Source organism: Trachemys scripta, chromosome 7 (genome assembly GCF_013100865.1).
Source record: "Trachemys scripta elegans isolate TJP31775 chromosome 7, CAS_Tse_1.0, whole genome shotgun sequence".
Taxonomy (NCBI): Eukaryota; Metazoa; Chordata; order Testudines; family Emydidae; genus Trachemys; species Trachemys scripta.
In genome coordinates, this window is record NC_048304.1 from 82311287 (window position 1) to 82328988 (window position 17702).

At 39.6% G+C, this 17702-nt stretch overlaps 1 protein-coding gene across 6 annotated transcripts; it reads left to right on the forward strand.

Moving 5' to 3' along the window:
* The first annotated feature begins 6405 nt into the window (after positions 1-6405).
* Positions 6406-16276, forward strand: HNRNPH3 (heterogeneous nuclear ribonucleoprotein H3). Of its 6 annotated transcripts, none has more exons than XM_034775488.1 (10): positions 6406-6427; positions 8706-8841; positions 9394-9532; positions 10092-10279; positions 10677-10763; positions 11033-11148; positions 13295-13430; positions 14139-14219; positions 14299-14388; positions 14826-16276. In XM_034775488.1, exons 2-10 carry the CDS (start codon positions 8727-8729, stop codon positions 14900-14902), a joined length of 1029 nt encoding a protein of 342 aa, XP_034631379.1. In that variant the 5' UTR covers positions 6406-6427; positions 8706-8726; the 3' UTR covers positions 14903-16276. The 6 variants fall into 6 exon arrangements, with proteins under 6 accessions (XP_034631379.1, XP_034631380.1, XP_034631377.1 ...); XM_034775489.1 differs by lacking the exon at positions 6406-6427 and adding an exon at positions 6830-7037 and having other exon boundaries at positions 8723-8841; XM_034775486.1 differs by lacking the exon at positions 6406-6427 and adding an exon at positions 6831-7037.
* Positions 16277-17702: the final 1426 nt, after the last annotated feature.

Here is a 17702-nt window from a genome sequence, read left to right on the forward strand (position 1 = left end):
ACCATTCTTCAGACCATTTAATTGTGATCCACTCTTGGTAATGTCATCAGAGTCACCAACTGAAGATCTGACCCACTGTCTATTAAAGTAAATTTAATTATGTAATATTAACTTGTATTTATCATATATTTAAAGGATATGCAAAACCTAAATATATAGGGCTTCTGATTTTTGGTTTTAACCGATAAACACAGATTTAAAAAACTTGATACAAAACAAAGACGCAATTTGTGTTTATACAATAAGTGTTGGAAAAAACACCAAAAATCGTTACTTGTATCTAAGGGCTTGTCTATACTGAGCAATAATGTTGTCTACAGAGGTGTGATTTCTGATGTTAATTGGTCCACCCTGCTTAAAGGTTCCCCAATGCACTTTAACAGAGTACTGTTTGAAAAAGCACCACATTAAAGCGCACCAGGGAACATTACAGAGTGATTACTCACTACAGTATATACAAAGAGAAACCTGTACAAACAAACAAACCTCAATTTTTGAACTACATAAAACTCAAAAATGGCTAAAAATAACTCCTCACAAATGAAATTAATAAACAGATAAAAATAGAAGCCCTAAATATATAAAATACAAGTAATGAATCCATTTTGACACTTGATGGCAGTATTATAACCCACTTAGTACTATGATATGTGTGGATATGAGACAATGGGATGTGATACAATCAGACATTGCAGTTCAACTGGAGGCAAACAGTCATGATCTCTTGAACAACCATGTTCCATTCCTAGATCTGTCACTGACTCACATTGAGCCTTGTACAAGTAATAACTTCTGCATGCTTCTGTTTCCCTACCTGTGTAATAAGGATAATTACACTTTCCTCCTAGCTATCTCACATAAAGATTTATTAATATTTGCACAATGCCTTAAAGATATGTGTTTGCTATATATGTTTACATACCATTTATAAAAGTGCTAAGTAGTATGTTATCTTGCATCTGAAGAAGTGAGGTTCTTACCCACGAAAGCTTATGCTCCCAGTACTTCTGTTAGTCTCAAAGGTGCCACAGGACCCTCTGTTGCTTTTTACAGATTCAGACTAACACGGCTACCCCTCTGATACTATGTTATCTAGGTTGCTAGTCAGTATATTGTCATTATGTAATTCCCCAAAAAACAGTATATCAACAAAGAGTAAATTCACCTACTTTAAAAATCTATGTACAGGACGCTTTTTCCTACCCTCTTTCAAATATATGACACCATCATATCTCCAAGATTTTTGCTTTATTTTCTTACGGGCTCATAAATTTGAGCCATTAAAATATGGAGAAAGAAATTATCCTTGTTATGCGGCAAGTGATTAAGTTAGAAAAACATATAGACTTACTTTTGGTAAAATCATCTGTAGGGTTCAGTTTCTGAGAGGTTCATATCTGTTGCAATTTTTTAGTGTGAATCTTAATCCAATTCTTAAAATTGAAACAATGAAAAAAATTCAATAGAAGGCTAGCAAATATAGCATCAGACTTTTCAGTGAAATAATTTATAATAAAGATAAAGTGATTTGTCCATTACTAGAAAAGATATGTTCTTATTATTATGCTTTACACATTTTTTCTTTTGCATGATGAGTGATAAATAGCTGTCTGTCTCATTATCTTACATATCTATTGATTAAGGGGAAGAGAATAGGACCATTCAAAAATGTACCACCCCGAAACTCAATCCCATTCATGATTGCAAGCCTTTCTGAAGGGTGGAATTATAGTTCAGACAGACTCTGTATCTGACATCAGTTTATAACAACTCCAACTCCCTTCTTGTAATTTTACACAAGCCCTCCAAATCCTCCCTATCACTCAAGATCCTCTACTAATGGTCAGTAATTCTAGCACCCTCTCTCTGCTGGGCCCTATTCAAATATCATCTGTAATTCCTAGGACACCTTTTACTGGAGGCAGACACCAAAATGGAAGAAATCTGAAAAGAGTGACACCTGGTACCAATCAGAGAGACTGCCAGACCTGCTCAACTTTTCAACAGGCTGCTCTAAATTGCACTGGGGGTCCAAGCCAGTGCAAATTGACCACAGGATATGGGAGTTAGAGCCACATTCACCCATTTCCAGTTTCCCTTCCACAGTCTTACATAGATCACACCTTGACCGAACTGGAGAATCTGGTCTTTAAAGTACAGGGACTTAATTAAATCAGTGAATCTTCCAAAACTCACTCATTACTACTGCTGATAGATTAAAGTTTGCCAATCTGCTAACTCCAGTTATTTTCCTCAATCACTTGCAGCCAGCGATCCCAAATTACAGACATAAAATAATGATTGCTTAATAACGTATCTTTTTCTTGAACAACTGATCCTCCGTAACTTACAACATGCTAACTTTTTATAGTAACTGAGTCTCCTTATTACTCCACAGGAACAGTTCTGAATCTTAACCCTTATAAATACAATGAAACAAAATGAAGGCCTGCTAAAATATCAGGGGGGTTTAATCAGAATTTATCAGTAATGTTTTGAAACACTGCCATCTCGTGGCAGTTTTGAAATATAACATGATCTATGTTCCCATTTTTGTGTAAGTGCTCAAGTTTTTGAAATACATCAACTGATGTAAGGATTGAAAAAAACATTCAATATTGCCAACTCTCAGGATTTGATCAGGAGTCTCACAATTATCTGGTGTGTTTTTTTAAAGCCCCATATCCTGGAGTCAGATAATTACATGAAAATCTATGCTTTCATTTTTTTAAGTAATTTCTAGACCTCGTTGTAGAGGAGATCTTGAAAATGTGAACCTAACAGCACCCAAAGCAGAAGGCAAATAAAAATAACAGAAACTTTTTAAAAACTCAAGATTTTTAGCCTATCTCATCATTTTGGGAGGCTTGACTCATAATTTTTTAACAGGTTGGACTGGCAATCCTATTGGTGTCCAGAGACACTGCAGGTTCCATCATGGGTTTTTCCTGAAGGGGTAGGTTAAATCATGGCCAGAGCCAGGGATAGGCATTATAGGCACATGCCTAGAACTTCAGGGTTTATCTAGCCATCATGATTACAAAGACTGGGAATGCGATTTGAATGTTACAGATTCAGCAACATCTAAGCCTACAGACATGCTGAAACTATGGTTCTGAGAGGGGAACAATTACATGCACCTCAATGGGATGTTAATTTCAAGACCCACTGCTCCAGAGAGCCCCACCAGAGGACTGTGTGACAGGAGGGAAAGAGTGCTTTAAGCACAGCACAGCCACATAAGCAGCTACACCACGACTACTTAGCTAAATAGTGAGGAGACCTGCACTGCCATTCCTGATCTTCCTAAGAGGAGTGACAGTGCTGCCGTTCCCGGAGGAGTTATAAACTGGCCCCATGCCACTATTCCTGGCTCTCTGGGAAAGGAGGGGAACCCCTTCCACCACCACTCCAAATGGGAGTTGGGGCATGCCTCAGGCTTATTTAATCCAGTCCTGGGTTAAGCAGGGATGGTTCTAGGATCCCTGTTGGAAGGGGAGGGGGAGTGCAATGATTTCCTTCAGTTCTCTTGAAACTGCATCAATGTAGATAGAGTATGGTTCTGTTTTTAAATGTTTAATGTAAGAAACAGACAGTTTAGATAAATTAGACTAGACAGAGGCAATGCAAGCATCCAGATAGCTCTACCGATATTCCTCAAACCTTATCTCGTGAAACCACCTCTTGTAATGAAAGGGTAGTGAATTCTGCATCCCAGTCTAAAACTTGGTCTCTCTGGTGAGACTGACAGAATGCCAATTGGTAGCACTTGTACTGAGTTTTTAGTGATATGGACAATTCCACCAGGAATTGGACTGAAACTACCAGTTATCAAGTAGCACAAATTTTTATTCTCTACTAAAGTGAGCTAAAGTTGAACAGCCACACAGAGGTAAAAGGCTCTTTATCCCTTTAACAGTTCCCTGAGCTTTCTATTCCTCCTGTTCTTCCCTGTTGGAAAAAAAAATCCCACTTCATTAAAAAGAAAAAACAAGTTTTGGAAATTGTAGGAATTACTCTGGTCTTTATTCCCCAGGTCATTTTGACTCCCTGTTCAGTTTCCTTTCAGCATACATTCAAGATCCATTCTATTGCTATTGCCCACCAGACCAGACTTCAATAAATTCGTTTTCCTACACAGTTGCTCTAAAGCTTTTCAAAAATTCAAATAATCTGGAACAAAATTAGTTTATTCCTAAAAGACATATATCAACTTCAAAAAATGTGCTTCTTAAAAAAATTAAACATTTTTAATTGAAAAGAGAATGTAATGTTCATAATATTTGATGTTAAGAACACTGGTTTGAAGCCCTCTTTATCCACAGAGTATCAGATACTGAAGTCTTACTCAAGTAAAACTCTAAATGAATGGAAGTGGAGTCTGTGTAAGGTCAGCCCCAGTTTAAATACAGCATAGGTAATAACATTTTAATTGCTTTTAAAATATTTTTTTTTAAACTTACGTCTTCAAGGAGACAAACCGCTGTAAGATTTCCACAAAATGATTGACATGTAAATGCATCAATTGTGAAAACAGAAATCTGCATTCTTTCCATCTTTACAAAGTTGCTTTTAAAAGTTCTTTCAAAGAGCAGAATAAATAATCTTTCTCCAAGCACTAGCACAAATCTCAAAGTTAATGTTTCAGTAGGTGTGCAGAAAGACTTGATAATCTGTATGCTATTAAGTCTTTCTCATGACACCACTACATCTAAGATACACTTTTAGCCCAATTTCATGAGACACCAAGCTTTTTGTGCTTTCAGATTATCAGGCCGTTTTAAATTTAAAATTTGTTTTTAATCTTTCCATTTATATCTTTTGATATAATTGTATAGCCACTGATATTACTGTGTCCTTAGTATAATCTAGCCACATATCCATTGACTCCGGGCTCAACGGGTAGTGATCAATGGCTCGATGTCTAGTTGGCAGCCGGTATAAAGTGGAGTATCCCAGGGGTCGGTCCTGGGGCCAGTTTTGTTCAACATCTTTATTAATAGATGATGGGATGGATTGCACCCTCAGCAAGTTCGCACATGACACTAAACTGGGGGGAGAGATATGCTGGAGGGTAGGGATAGAGTCCAGAGTGACCTAAACTTGGAGGACTGAGCCAAAAGAAATCTGATGAGGTTCAACATGGACAAGTGCAGAGTCCTGCACTTAGGACGGAAGAATCCCATGCACCGCTTCAGGCTGGGGACCAACTGGCTAAGCAGCAGTTCTGCAGAAAAGGACCTGGGGATTACAGTGAATGAGAAGCTGGATATGAGTCAACAGTGTGCCCTTGTTGCCAAGAAGGCTAACGGCATATTGGGCTGCATTAGTAGGAGCATTGCCAGCAGATCAAGGGAAGCGATTATTCCCCTCTATTTGGCACTGGTGAGGCCACATCTGGAGTACTGTGTCCAGTTTTGGGCCCCCCACTACAGAAAGGATGTGGACAAAATTGAGAGAGTTCTGTGGAGGGCAATGAAAATGATCAGGGGGCTAGGCACATGACTTACGAGAAGAGGCTGCGAGAACTGGGCTCGTTTAGTCTGCAGAAGAGAAGAGTGAGAGGGGATTTGATAGCATCCTTCAACTACCTGAAGGGGGATTCCAAAGAGGATGGCGCTCAGCAGTTCTCAGTGGTGGAAGATGACAGAACAGGGAGCAATGGTCTCAAGTTGCAGTGGGGAGGTCTAGGTTGGATATTAGGAAACACTATTTCACTAGGAAGGTGGTGAAGCACTGGAGAGATGGTGGAATCTCCATCCTTAAAGGTTTTAAGGCCCGGCTTGACAAAGCCCTGGATGGGATGATTTAGTTGGTGTTGATCCTGAGGTCTCTTCCAACCCTAATCTTCTATGATTCTATGACTTTTGAGTTGTTCCAGGCCTGACATCAGGGGTGAATAGTTTTAGGACTATATTAAAGGGAATGAAAGAGAAAACAATTACAGCTCTGGCTCGACTAGGCTCTGGTTGAGCATAAGCCTGACCAATGCTCTCAGCCTACTCCTTAATAATGCTACAGACGGCAGAGCATGCAAGTGGTTGAAGGTGATGTTTGTGACCAGGTGCAAAAACCCCAAGCGACACAATAATGACAAAGGTCTCAAGATATTCTGCCTCCCCACCCAACCACAACGCAAATGGCTAGAAAACGGGCCCCCATCTTTTTTATCCTGAGACATGCACTGACAAGCCTGGCTATTGTCCCCACAGCAAACATCCCAAACAATCCCCGTGCTCCTGCGCTGGCACTATATTCCGTGGCTACAATAAGCACTGCGCATAGCCGTGCTTTCCTCCCCCGGGCAGAGGTCATCTGAACGAGAGATCGCGACCTGCGAGGCGGAGGGTCCAGCCGCTGAAAGGGAAGACAGCAGGGGCGGGGGAAAGGTGCTGGCCTGCGCGGTGGGCAGGTCACGGCGTTCAAGGTGAGAGGGAAGCTGCCACCTGTGGGGCGGGAACAGGGGATTTCGCGCCTCACAGCGGAACTGTCTGGTTCCGTTACAAAGGCACAATAGCCCTCACCACCGCTACCCTCCACCCAACAACTACGCATGCGCCACCTCCCTTCCCTCTATTCTGGAATCTAGCGGGCGCTGCCTATGCTCTTAAAGACACATGCATGCTATTGGCAGCCTAGGTCTTATAACGAATACCTTACGCATGCGCGCATACGCCTACTGTTTTGTAACGCATGCGCCCTTGCACCTAATAGCCACTCCGAGTTATTGTCGAGCAGTACAGTACCTTTCCCTTGTGCATGCGCTTTTCTTCAGCCCGACTTAGGTGCGCATGCGCCATTCCTGGTACCTTGGACGTAAGCAGAGCTGGGGTTCCCGTGCGTAGCGTGGCTATCGCGATACTTGTGTGCCCGCGACGCCATCCTACCTGCCTGTTTCTGCCTTCGCTGCGTAGTTTGCCAAGCAAGCAACGCGCCCGTCGGTGAGAAGCGAGGAGGCGGAGGTTTCTTCGCTCCCCCCACCCTCCACCATAGAGTCTACCGTCGCCGCACATTGCGGAGAGTGTGAGGATCTCCCGGTGAGTACGGGGAGAAGGGCCCGAGCTCGCCGCAGCCCAGCCCGCCCGGTGTACCCGGAGGAGGAGGCTGCAGCAGTTCGGGCCCTGGGGGCGGACAGACATCTCCGCCCCCGAGCAGGGGGGCGGGCGAGCGTGTTGAGGGCGCTGAAGGCCGCGAGAACGCTCGGTGGGGGCGATGCGGCGGCGACTCTTCGCCAGGCCTAGCTCGGGCGCGGCCGCCATTTTGAGTGGTGGCGTTGAACGCGGCAGTGGCTGCGGGAGCCCGACTGCACGGCGGGGTGGCCTTTGAGGGGCTGTGGGTGGAGGCTGCGAGGTTCCTGGGGAGATGGAAGCAGGCGCCTGAGGGATCCCCTGGGGGCCAGGAGCTCGGGAGGTGGGGGTGGCTGAGTAGCTGCGGTAAATGGCGCCTGGAAGCGGGCGGCGGGAGAGGCGCGCACTTGGCGGTAGTTAGTATTGCGGCCTGGCTGAGCGGCAGCGCGACCACAAAGGTGGGCGGCAACGGAGAGAGACGTCTGGGCCTGGCTGACGAAGAGGCGGGGCCGCGGTGTAACGCGTGCGAGGTCTCGCCATTGTCATCCCCGTACCCAGCCTCGCGGCCTATTGTGAGACCCCCCCCATGGGATTAGTGCGATCCGAGGCGCGAATCGCCTGAGTCTCCCGCTCTGTGGCGGGATCTGTCTCAGAGTGGATTAGTCGTCCCCCTTTCCCGGGTTACTGCAGCTTGCTCCCCAAAGACTTCCTCTGTCGGGATAATATTTTCTGCCTCACAAGGGTATTGTGGGAATTAATCCATTAACAGACACACTGCGCTTGGAAGACAAAATTGATTTATGTAAGTGCTAATATTAGTAGTTACAGTATAATAGTAATAAAAGAATCACTTCTTTTGTTGACACAGTAGCGTATATTTGCTTTTAAACTAAATATCGTGTTTTGATGCTTAATTCATACAAAAGTCTATAATTTATAAACTGATATTCTCGATGTGTTCTGATAGTAACAGTAATAGTCTCGTTTGTCAAATTTGAATCATAATCTTGTTTGTCAAATTTGAATCATACTATAATATTAATGAGATTTTTAAAAAAGTGCCATTACTAGGGATCCCAGTTACAACTCAGCTTTCACTTTTATTCTTGTTTTGTGTCTACCCCGACTCTCAAGATAGTCCTTGTTTTCTATATTCCTCTTCAGGTTTTTAATTTAAAGCATTCTGATCATTAGTAAAGTTATTCTCCTGTCTTCAAAAAAGGCCCATACAGCAGACCAAGTTAAAAATGGGACATAATTCTTGATTTAATTTGTCAAGAGTTAAGGGGGATTTTTTTGTATAATCTCAACCCCCATTAAGCAAGGCAAGTGAAGATGTGCATGCATGTGAGAGACCGTCAGACTGTAGAGGGATTGTGTACTAAGTTTTGTCTGCTTTGTGTGTTCAACTAAGTCTCTGGCAGTACAGTACTCTGCCATATTTGATAACCCTTCAGGATGTATCTTACATTCTGGAGTTGTACTATAATATGCAACAGTAATATAGCTTATGATGCATCATATTAGCTTATAACTGAGGTAAAATTAAATGTGTATGGAGTTGGGTTTTGGAGGGGGATTGGGGTAGCAATACATTATGATTCTAAAACACTGACTTTTCCTCCTTGTTTTTTGTAGTGTGTTGATTTAAGTAGCAAGATGGACTGGACTGGGAAACACAATGGTCCAAATGATACATCTAGTGATGGAACAGTACGACTTCGTGGACTGCCATTTGGTTGCAGCAAAGAGGAGATTGTTCAGTTCTTTCAAGGTATCTCTAGTATAGTCAAAGTACAGTGACTTTGTTTTTGTTTCCATCACATCAGTGTTTCGCATAGTTTAACTTTTAATACCCACTTTTTTGGATGGGAGGGGGAATCTTGTTTTAAACTTTAGATTGTTTTTCCAAACTGTGAATTATGCTCGTCTAATTAAAGTACGAATAAGTTTAGATTCAGTAAAGACTAGAATATGTCTAACTTTTAGTCAAGGTAGTAAATGTATCATGCATATTGAAATAACTTACTCTGTTTATTAGATTTTGGAGCACAGTTAAAATATTTGACTAGTAGTTATGATATCTTCAGATAATGTAGGCAGACTTATTCATGTGTAGCTTAAACAAAAAAAAACACTACTAGAACAAATATGGCTAAACCATTAATTTTTAATGAAAAATCATTGGCTTGTCTTGTTGGGTGATGGGGGAAAACTAAGCTATTTTTTTGTTGTTTAGATTTGCATTAAGTATTTGCTACAGATGGGAATGTTTCAGCCTTTAACACTGTTCCCCTTGATGGGGTTATTTGTCCTTGGGTTAAAGGGTTGGAAATCGTGCCAAATGGGATAACATTGACGCTGGACTACCAGGGGAGAAGCACAGGGGAGGCCTTCGTGCAGTTTGCTTCAAAGGAGATAGCAGAAAATGCTCTGGGGAAACACAAGGAAAGAATAGGGCACAGGTGGGGATGGAGAGTTTGGGATGGTGTTAAATCTTTATTTTTGGGGGTTGTGGGTCAGTAATGCTTTTTTGGGGGGTGGGGACCATAATATTTTAACTGGCTATTTTAAAGAATTTATATTTATGATCCTAAGTTTAACTTGGAAAATACAATAGATTTGGGGGGTGGGGGAAGATAGTAATACTATGTAGTTTGCTAAAATCAGAATTTTGTCTCTTTGTGTAGGGTATTCTGTGATAAATCTATAGTCAGCCATTTTTCAACTGTATTATTTCATATTGGGGGAACAAGTTTCAGAGACTTTTGAATTTAATTTTTACAGTTAGAATTTTCAAGTAGTAAATTTTACCAATGTAAAGTTTTCTTTTGATACACTTAAGAATCTTAAGGCATTAGGTGAAACTTAAGTTGTATGGTATCTCTAGTCACTTTTTTTTATTGGATTTTGCATCTAGTTATAGAATTGACATTTAAATAATTTTCTACAAAATCTGTTGTAATTTTCAAACAGCTTATGCATGTATTCTTATTTGTGCCTTGAAAATCCTCTCTTACTTAGGTATATTGAAATCTTCAAAAGTAGTAAGAGTGAAATCAGAGGATTCTATGACCCACCAAGAAGAATGATGGGACAGCAACGACCGGGACCATATGATAGACCAATAGGAGGAAGAGGGGGTTATTATGGAGCTGGGCGTGGAAGTATGTATGACAGAATGCGTCGAGGAGGTGGTGGATATGACGGTGGTATGTGTATCTAATGAGCAAAGGTTCTGTTGTCAGTTTCTTCATGTTTCTGACATTTTAGTCAAGAAATACAGAAATGGCAGTAATATCAGTACCTACTAGGTTTGGAGAGTGTTTTTGAAATCTGGATTGCTATCGATGGTGTCATTACCAAATGGGATCATGAAAATGATGACACGTGTTTATAAAGGTAAAGGAATGGTATGAGAACACATCAGGACATTATTCTTTTAATTGATGCAGGGAATTTTTCATTTACACTTGATGCTGAGAAATCCTACTATCATTAGCACATAATGCAAGTTACCAAAAGGTTGCAAAAATGTTTTGTTCATATATTGTATTATAATTTTGTAATTATAGTACATTCACACAGTTTTCTTGTTAAATTGTACAGGATATGGTGGTTTTGATGATTATGGTGGATATAATAACTATGGCTATGGAAATGATGGCTATGACGACAGAATGAGAGATGGGAGAGGTAAAATCAAGAATTAAAAATTTTATACATAATGAGCTGTTTTAAAGGGTATTCCCAAAGAACAGATATTGGTCTCCTTTATACGAGAAGGAATCACCAGATTGTCAATTTAAAGTAAAAATATGTGGCATGTATGAGTGTTGGGGTTAAAATGTTTTTGTTACCAAGTCCCAGTCAAGAGTGGCAGTTGCATGATGAAAGTAGCAACCAATGGTAGTAATTGAATCTTCCCAGCCTTTCATGAGGTTTTCAAATATATTATTTTACAGGTATGGGAGGACATGGCTATAGTGGAGCTGGAGATGCAAGTTCAGGTTTCCATGGTGGTCATTTTGTTCATATGAGAGGATTGCCTTTTCGAGCTACAGAAAATGATATTGCTAACGTAAGTATGATAGGAAAAAGTTTCTCCTACTGTTGTGTTGTAGCTTTTCATGTTGCTGTTTCTCCCAGACATAGCTATTTTTATTCATAGTTCTCCGTGTTTTTGTTCTAAGTCAGCAATTAATCTCATTCAATCTATTGTAGTTTCTCTTGAAGCGGAAACAATTGCTTATATCTGCAGCAACACAACACTAGACTCACAATTTAGGGTTGGGATTTTCAGAAGTATTGGAGACAGGCACCCAACTTTCACTAAAAGTCAATGAGTGATGGGTGCTTAACTCGCTTAAATGCTTTTGAAAATCCCATCCTTATGCATACAGTTGTTCTTTTGACTAGAAGTTTGAGGAAAATTATCAGTTTTATGGCTTAGCCATCTGTCCAGTCCCATTGGTTGAGATTTAGTTGCAGAAAGTGTTCTTAATATGAGAGCTCCTAATTAAAACTTTTCAACATTATTAGAATGTTACTAGCATACTATGAAACAGCAGAAATAATTAAAACTGAACCGTTCTTAAAAATTGGGGGGGTGGAGAGGGTTGTGATGTGTTTCTGACATCAGATTTACAAACCAGCAAGTTACTAAAATTTTCCAGCCATAAATGAAAACTGTTTAGGTTCTATTTCAGCTTAAGTGGTACCACTCTCTGATTACCCTCTGGCTTCTCTCCACACTACTCTTGTTATCCAACAGTAGTTATATCTCAATCTATTTAAGAGAGATGCTTCTAGCCATTCAAAAGGTGGGATATTCAGCCTGTATTTAGGTGATGTAAAGCAATTTTTTTCAGTTCTAGCAGATTTGGAAGCAATTGCAATTTTAAGGCTGGAAGCAGCCCTCATCATCTATAAGATGATCTCTTGTATAACTGCCGTAGAGTAATTCCTGTATCAAGCCCAATAACTTGTAATTTGAAATACAAAATATTTTTTCAAAAGATATGCAAGCTTGATTTAAAGACTCCAAGTGACTGATAATCACTACATCCATTGCTAAATTGTTCCAATCCCAATTTGGGGGCGGGGGAGGGGGGCATGCCTCAAATTCAAAATGAAAACATAATTTCAGCTTCTGTCATTGGATCTTTTTATAGTAAAGAACTTTGGTGTAGAGCACACGTGTGTAGGACTGGTAGTTTGCTTGATCCTAAAATTATTACTGAACCCATGGACTGGTGGGAGTGCCTGGTCCAAAACACCTTTCATTACTTATTCTGTACTTTGGCTTTCATGTGGCACAGGCAACAACCATGATTTGGCTTACCATATTTCTCAATTTCCCAGATACGCACCTTACCCAGGTATCTTTTGTTATGCCCCAGTTCTGCAAACACATGCTTAAGCGTTTGCAGGTTAGGAGCTTTAACAGTACACTAACATTTTTACAAGTTATCAGTGTGCTACTTAAAAGGTTTCAATTATGAAAGCATTTACTTAATTGAAACTTTTGTTTTCCCTCAAATGTTCGCCCCTGGATGGAATGCCATAGTCTTATCAGACCAACTCAGACTGACCATGTTGCTCTTTAACTGCTGCTTACGGAGAATATAAACCTAAAGAAGTCACAGTTCTACCAATTCACACATTCAAGTACCCTTTAGCTTATTAAATTTGATTCAACTACTGTTCTACAATATTTAACTTCAAAGAATTGTTATACTAATTATACCAATCATGGGAAATGTCAAGTGCAAAGGACAAGATCCAGGAGTCCAGAATTCTATTTTTGGCTCTATTCACTTATTTTGTTTCCTTTAACAAATCACTTACCTTTCTGTATCTAGTCTACCTGTTTGACAAATGGGATATTACTTAGCCATCTTACAGGTAGAATCTTAAGTTTTGTAAAGGTCCTTGGATAAATCTTACTATGATAAGATGAGGTAGTATTCATAGAGAATATAGTCTTCCCTAGAAGGGGAATTAATTTCTTCATACTCTAGGATTAAGAAACATTGGACTGATTGAGAAAATTAGAACCAAAAATAATTCAATAATTCCAAACATATTTTCTTTTAAACTGTCACTTACCATAATGAGCTCTTTAAAATCATAATTTAAATTTTGTTGCTAAAGCTGTTTAATACAGTGCTTGAACATTATTTTGATATTAGTGAATGAACATTGTTAATTTGTTAATTTTTTAGTTTTTCTCACCACTGAATCCTATAAGAGTTCACATTGATATTGGGGCAGATGGAAGAGCAACAGGAGAAGCAGATGTGGAGTTTGTAACACATGAAGATGCAGTGGCTGCCATGTCTAAGGATAAAAATAACATGCGTAAGTATTACCAGTGTGTGAACTTTAACCATTCAGTGACCAGCCCTAATTAGATTCCTAGGTCTTTTGTGCATATACCAGATGAGAGCTGTCAGTGGGATGTTGTAAACACTTAAGATGAAACTGACAGCATGCTCTCAGCTCACTTCTTACTTGCCCTGCCTTCTGCTTTCTCTATGAAATACGTTTTATTGGCAGTAGGAAGGAGAAGCAGTTCTTAAGGTGCTATGAACACGACTAGAGCCTGCTAGCCTGAGGCATAGTGGAAGTAGAGAGTGGAGGCAGGCTCTTGCCTTTAGACACTTCACATCTGCAGATCCTGAAAGTTCCTTTAAATATCTGAGCTTGCACCTAGGCTGCATTGTGGTGTGGCTTGATTTTCCTGTTTATTTCTTTCATGGCTTGATTTCACATTAATAGCTTGTGAAAAATAATATCGAAAGTCTGAAACCTGTTTACTCACAAAGCATGTGCAGCATATGCTGCCCTGCCAGTATATATTAGCTCTGGCATGGGATGACCACATGCAGGGTAAGAGATTTCAATGTCTACTCAGTTAAGTCACTGTCTTTTTGAGACTACGAATAAGGGTGCCAATTGTGACAGTAGTAGTAATGAATATGGACAGTTATCTACTAGGAACTAATCTAACACGGACTTACCTAAAATACTGAGTAGCTTTTTTTTTTGTTTTTAATTTCTTAAAAGAACATCGATATATTGAACTGTTTCTGAATTCAACTGCTGGAGGAGGCTCGGGAATGGGAGGCTACGGCAGAGATGGAATGGGTATGTATGGCTTCAAATTTTAGTTCATTAGCAAATACAAACTTGATCTTATTATAACATTGCATGTTTTACCTTCCAGATCAAGGAGGTTATGGCTCTGTTGGCAGAATGGGAATGGGTAGCAATTACAGTGGAGGATATGGTACTCCTGATGGCTTGGGTGGATATGGTAAGTAGTGGTTTTGTTTTTAATTAAGTGAATTAGCTACATGAGTCCTACTGTCACTTTGAAAGTTTTTATGTGGTTTTAAAATGAGAACTTGAAATTTTAGAATTGACGCATTTTTAAAACTTGGGTTTTTTTATTATTATTATTATTATTATTATTAATTTATTTTAAACCAGAGGTGATGTCTTCATTATAGACCACCTTTCCTCCCACTGGTCAGAATGAATCAAACTTTTCTGGCAACTAGCAATTGTTTTCACACAGAAAGAAATATTGGGAAAAGGAACATTTTTAGCTGATTTTCAGTGCAATTTAATAGTTTAAAAACAAGGGTTCATATCATCTAAGCAGGTCTCAGTGAATCAAATAGAGAACTACTTCTGAAACTGGTAACTGTTCAGAGAATTGAGTACATAATTAAATCAATTATTTTGCAGGTCGTGGCAGTGGAAATAGTGGTGGATACTATGGGCAAGGCAGTATGGGCGGAGGTGGATGGCGTGGAATGTACTGAAGAGTGACCTTGCTTCTACAGAATATCCTGGAAGAAACAGTATCTGGTCTACTAGACTTTCTTACAAAATTTAATTTCTTTTGTATTTTAAGAACTTTATAATGACTGAAGGAATGTGTTTTCACAATATTATTTGGTAAGCAACAGATTGTGATGGGAAAATCTGTTTTCTGTAGGTTTTATTTGTTGCATACTCTGACTTTAAATAAATTTTTTATATTCAAACCACTGATGTTGATACTTTTTATACTAGCTACTCCTAAGGATGTATTGCATATTCAAGAATGCATTTGGTTTAAGATGTACTATTGGTTCATTAAAGGTGGTTGTACTGTAACACTGATTCAGTTCTCTGTAAACATGGTATAATTGAATCTTAGATTAAAGATACACTTGTTAAAAGGAATAAGTTAGAAAAGTAGATTAGTTTGGTTTTGGTTACAATCTATTCTAAATTGTCTTTCAAGTATATACTATTAAAAAAAAAAAATCCCACAACAAAATACTAGGTTACAGGTATGGAGGCTAAAAGTTACAAATTTGGCTTCCTTGTTTTTCATGTCAAAAGCATTATCTTCAAATGCACAACTGTATAGGTTGGTTGGTGTCTGTCTGATCTGTGTGTCCATAAGAATGGGCAACTCAGTTCCTCAATTTGCTGATCCTTGCACTAATATCTAGCAGTTTTCCCATTTCCTGATAAATCTTCGTCTTTTTTACTTACAAACCAGTTTGTCTTGTTAGTTAAATGACCTTCAACTATTACTAAAATTTCCTTTTCCATATGAACACAACACAAAAATAAATGGGACAGAGTACTAGTTACATTAAACTATATCTGGTTTTAATATACTTAATACCCAAAACATGTCAGAATATTAAATGGCATTAAGTCAAATTGTGCACGCGTCTCATTTGCCTGAGTCTGTTCAGAAAAGAAAATACAAGTAGTTCTGCTGCTGAATAGCTGATGATAGCCTGCATCTATTCAAAATTTGGCAGTTGCTTTTTTACTGAAAAAAGGATTCATCATTTTAGGGAGTTATTTGGCATCCAAATACCCCTTCAAATGAAAGCAAACATATAAGACTAATACTTGTCAAAATACTTTCACAAAACCCAACATCTTGGTAATGTTTTTGTGCATTTGTGACATGTAAAATGTTTGGAACCATGTTGTTTGAAGACACTAACATACATGATGTATAATGAAGAAAAAGGTATTTCAGAATTCTCAGCCACCGTGCTCTTCCAAATTTTAACTGCTTGTCCTTAAATGCCTCCCTCTAATTTGTCAAATGTGCTCTTGGTTATTGAAAGTTTGTCACCTGTTTTTGCAAGTAATGTGTTTGTAATAAATGTGTTATTGTGGGAGACAATAGAATGGAGTTTATTTTGCTAGGAAGTGTGTGTGTCAAATTAGCTTAGGTCTACAAAACATCTGAGAGAATTAAAATGGGAGTATCTTGTTCAGTGTAGCTACAGCTGCAATAGTAGTATTAACCTTTTCCACTCCTCCCCTCAACTTCTTCCTTATCAGAAAGCAGGCCCTATGATATGAAAAATTAAGCTGAATCTCTATTTTTGATATAGAGAGCAGATCTCTTGAGTCACAATCCATCTGAAACTTGTGCTCTGGACTTTTTGAGGGTGGGGTGAGGTCAAACCTTAAGTGGTGAGTGGCTGCAATCAAAGTGGTGTGGGTGAGGAAAAGGCATGCTAGTTAAATACTGGAAAAAGGGAAAGGTGCTTTGTTTGATCCTGAATATTCCAGACCAGCAGTTCTCAAACTGTGGGTTGCAACTCTATTGTAGGGGGGTTGCTAGGGCTGCTTTAGAGTGGCTGGGGCCCAGGGCCAGAACTGAACCCTGAGCCCTACTGCCAGGGGCTGCAGTTGAAGCCTGAGGGCTTTGGCCCTGAGCAGCGAGGCTCAGGTTACAGACCCCCTTTGTGGGGCTGAAGCCCTTTGGCTTTGGCCTCCTCACCCAGGGCAGTGGGGCTTGGGCAGGCTAAGTCTTTAGTCCCCACTCCTTGGGCCATATAATCATTTTTGTTGTCAGAAGGGAGTCGCAGTACAATGAAGTTGGAGAACCTCTCTTCTAGACTGAAGTGAACTTCATCTGTTGACATGATCCCTTCCTTTTACTGAAAGTAGTAGTAGCATAGGACTGAACTAAACTGCACCACTCCATTATCAGAAAGCCCATCTATCTTTTTATTGAGGGGGAGAGCCATTTAGGATAAAGCTAAGTAAGCTTCCCTCAGTCATAAGTAGAAAAGCTGGATGGGTCGAGTTCTGGGTTTGGACAAATATGCCTATAACGAAGGACCTTTAAATCATAATTTCAGAGATAGGGAAATTGTGAAAATATCCCCCCCAACTACCCCTTTTTAATATTTGTCCCTTGAAACTAAATTTAATTGTAAAATTCCTTCAGTGCAAATTCAATATTTTGCCCTTTAGTTCTGAATGTTTTTTTTTTAATCTTGATTTACACAGGGCCCTAGCTATAACTATTGCACATGCAGTGAAAGAGACCCATTGAATATTAGGTGCATACATATAAAATAGCTGAAGTTGTGCATCTCCTTGCTTCATTCCTAGCTTCTGCTTTTGAAACATGGTGGATAGCTCTTATAGAAATCTACTTAAAGAGCTTTTTCATACAACTTGTTGCACTGTGACTTAACTCTTATGTAAAAGGTCCAACTGCCAAAGGTAAGTGCATTCTGTTACATTGCGGTAGCAAATGGTGTCTTTTGTGATATGAGGGAATGGAATGAGATCAACGCATTGCCA

Bases quoted from the DNA above. Each gene is read 5' to 3' on its own strand.
- HNRNPH3 (XM_034775488.1), top strand. From the start codon at position 8,727: ATGGACTGGACTGGGAAACACAATGGTCCAAATGATACATCTAGTGAT. The intron at 14,220-14,298 runs GTATGTATGGCT...TTTACCTTCCAG, and splicing joins CTACGGCAGAGATGGAATGG to ATCAAGGAGGTTATGGCTCT. The intron at 14,389-14,825 runs GTAAGTAGTGGT...ATTATTTTGCAG, and splicing joins TGATGGCTTGGGTGGATATG to GTCGTGGCAGTGGAAATAGT.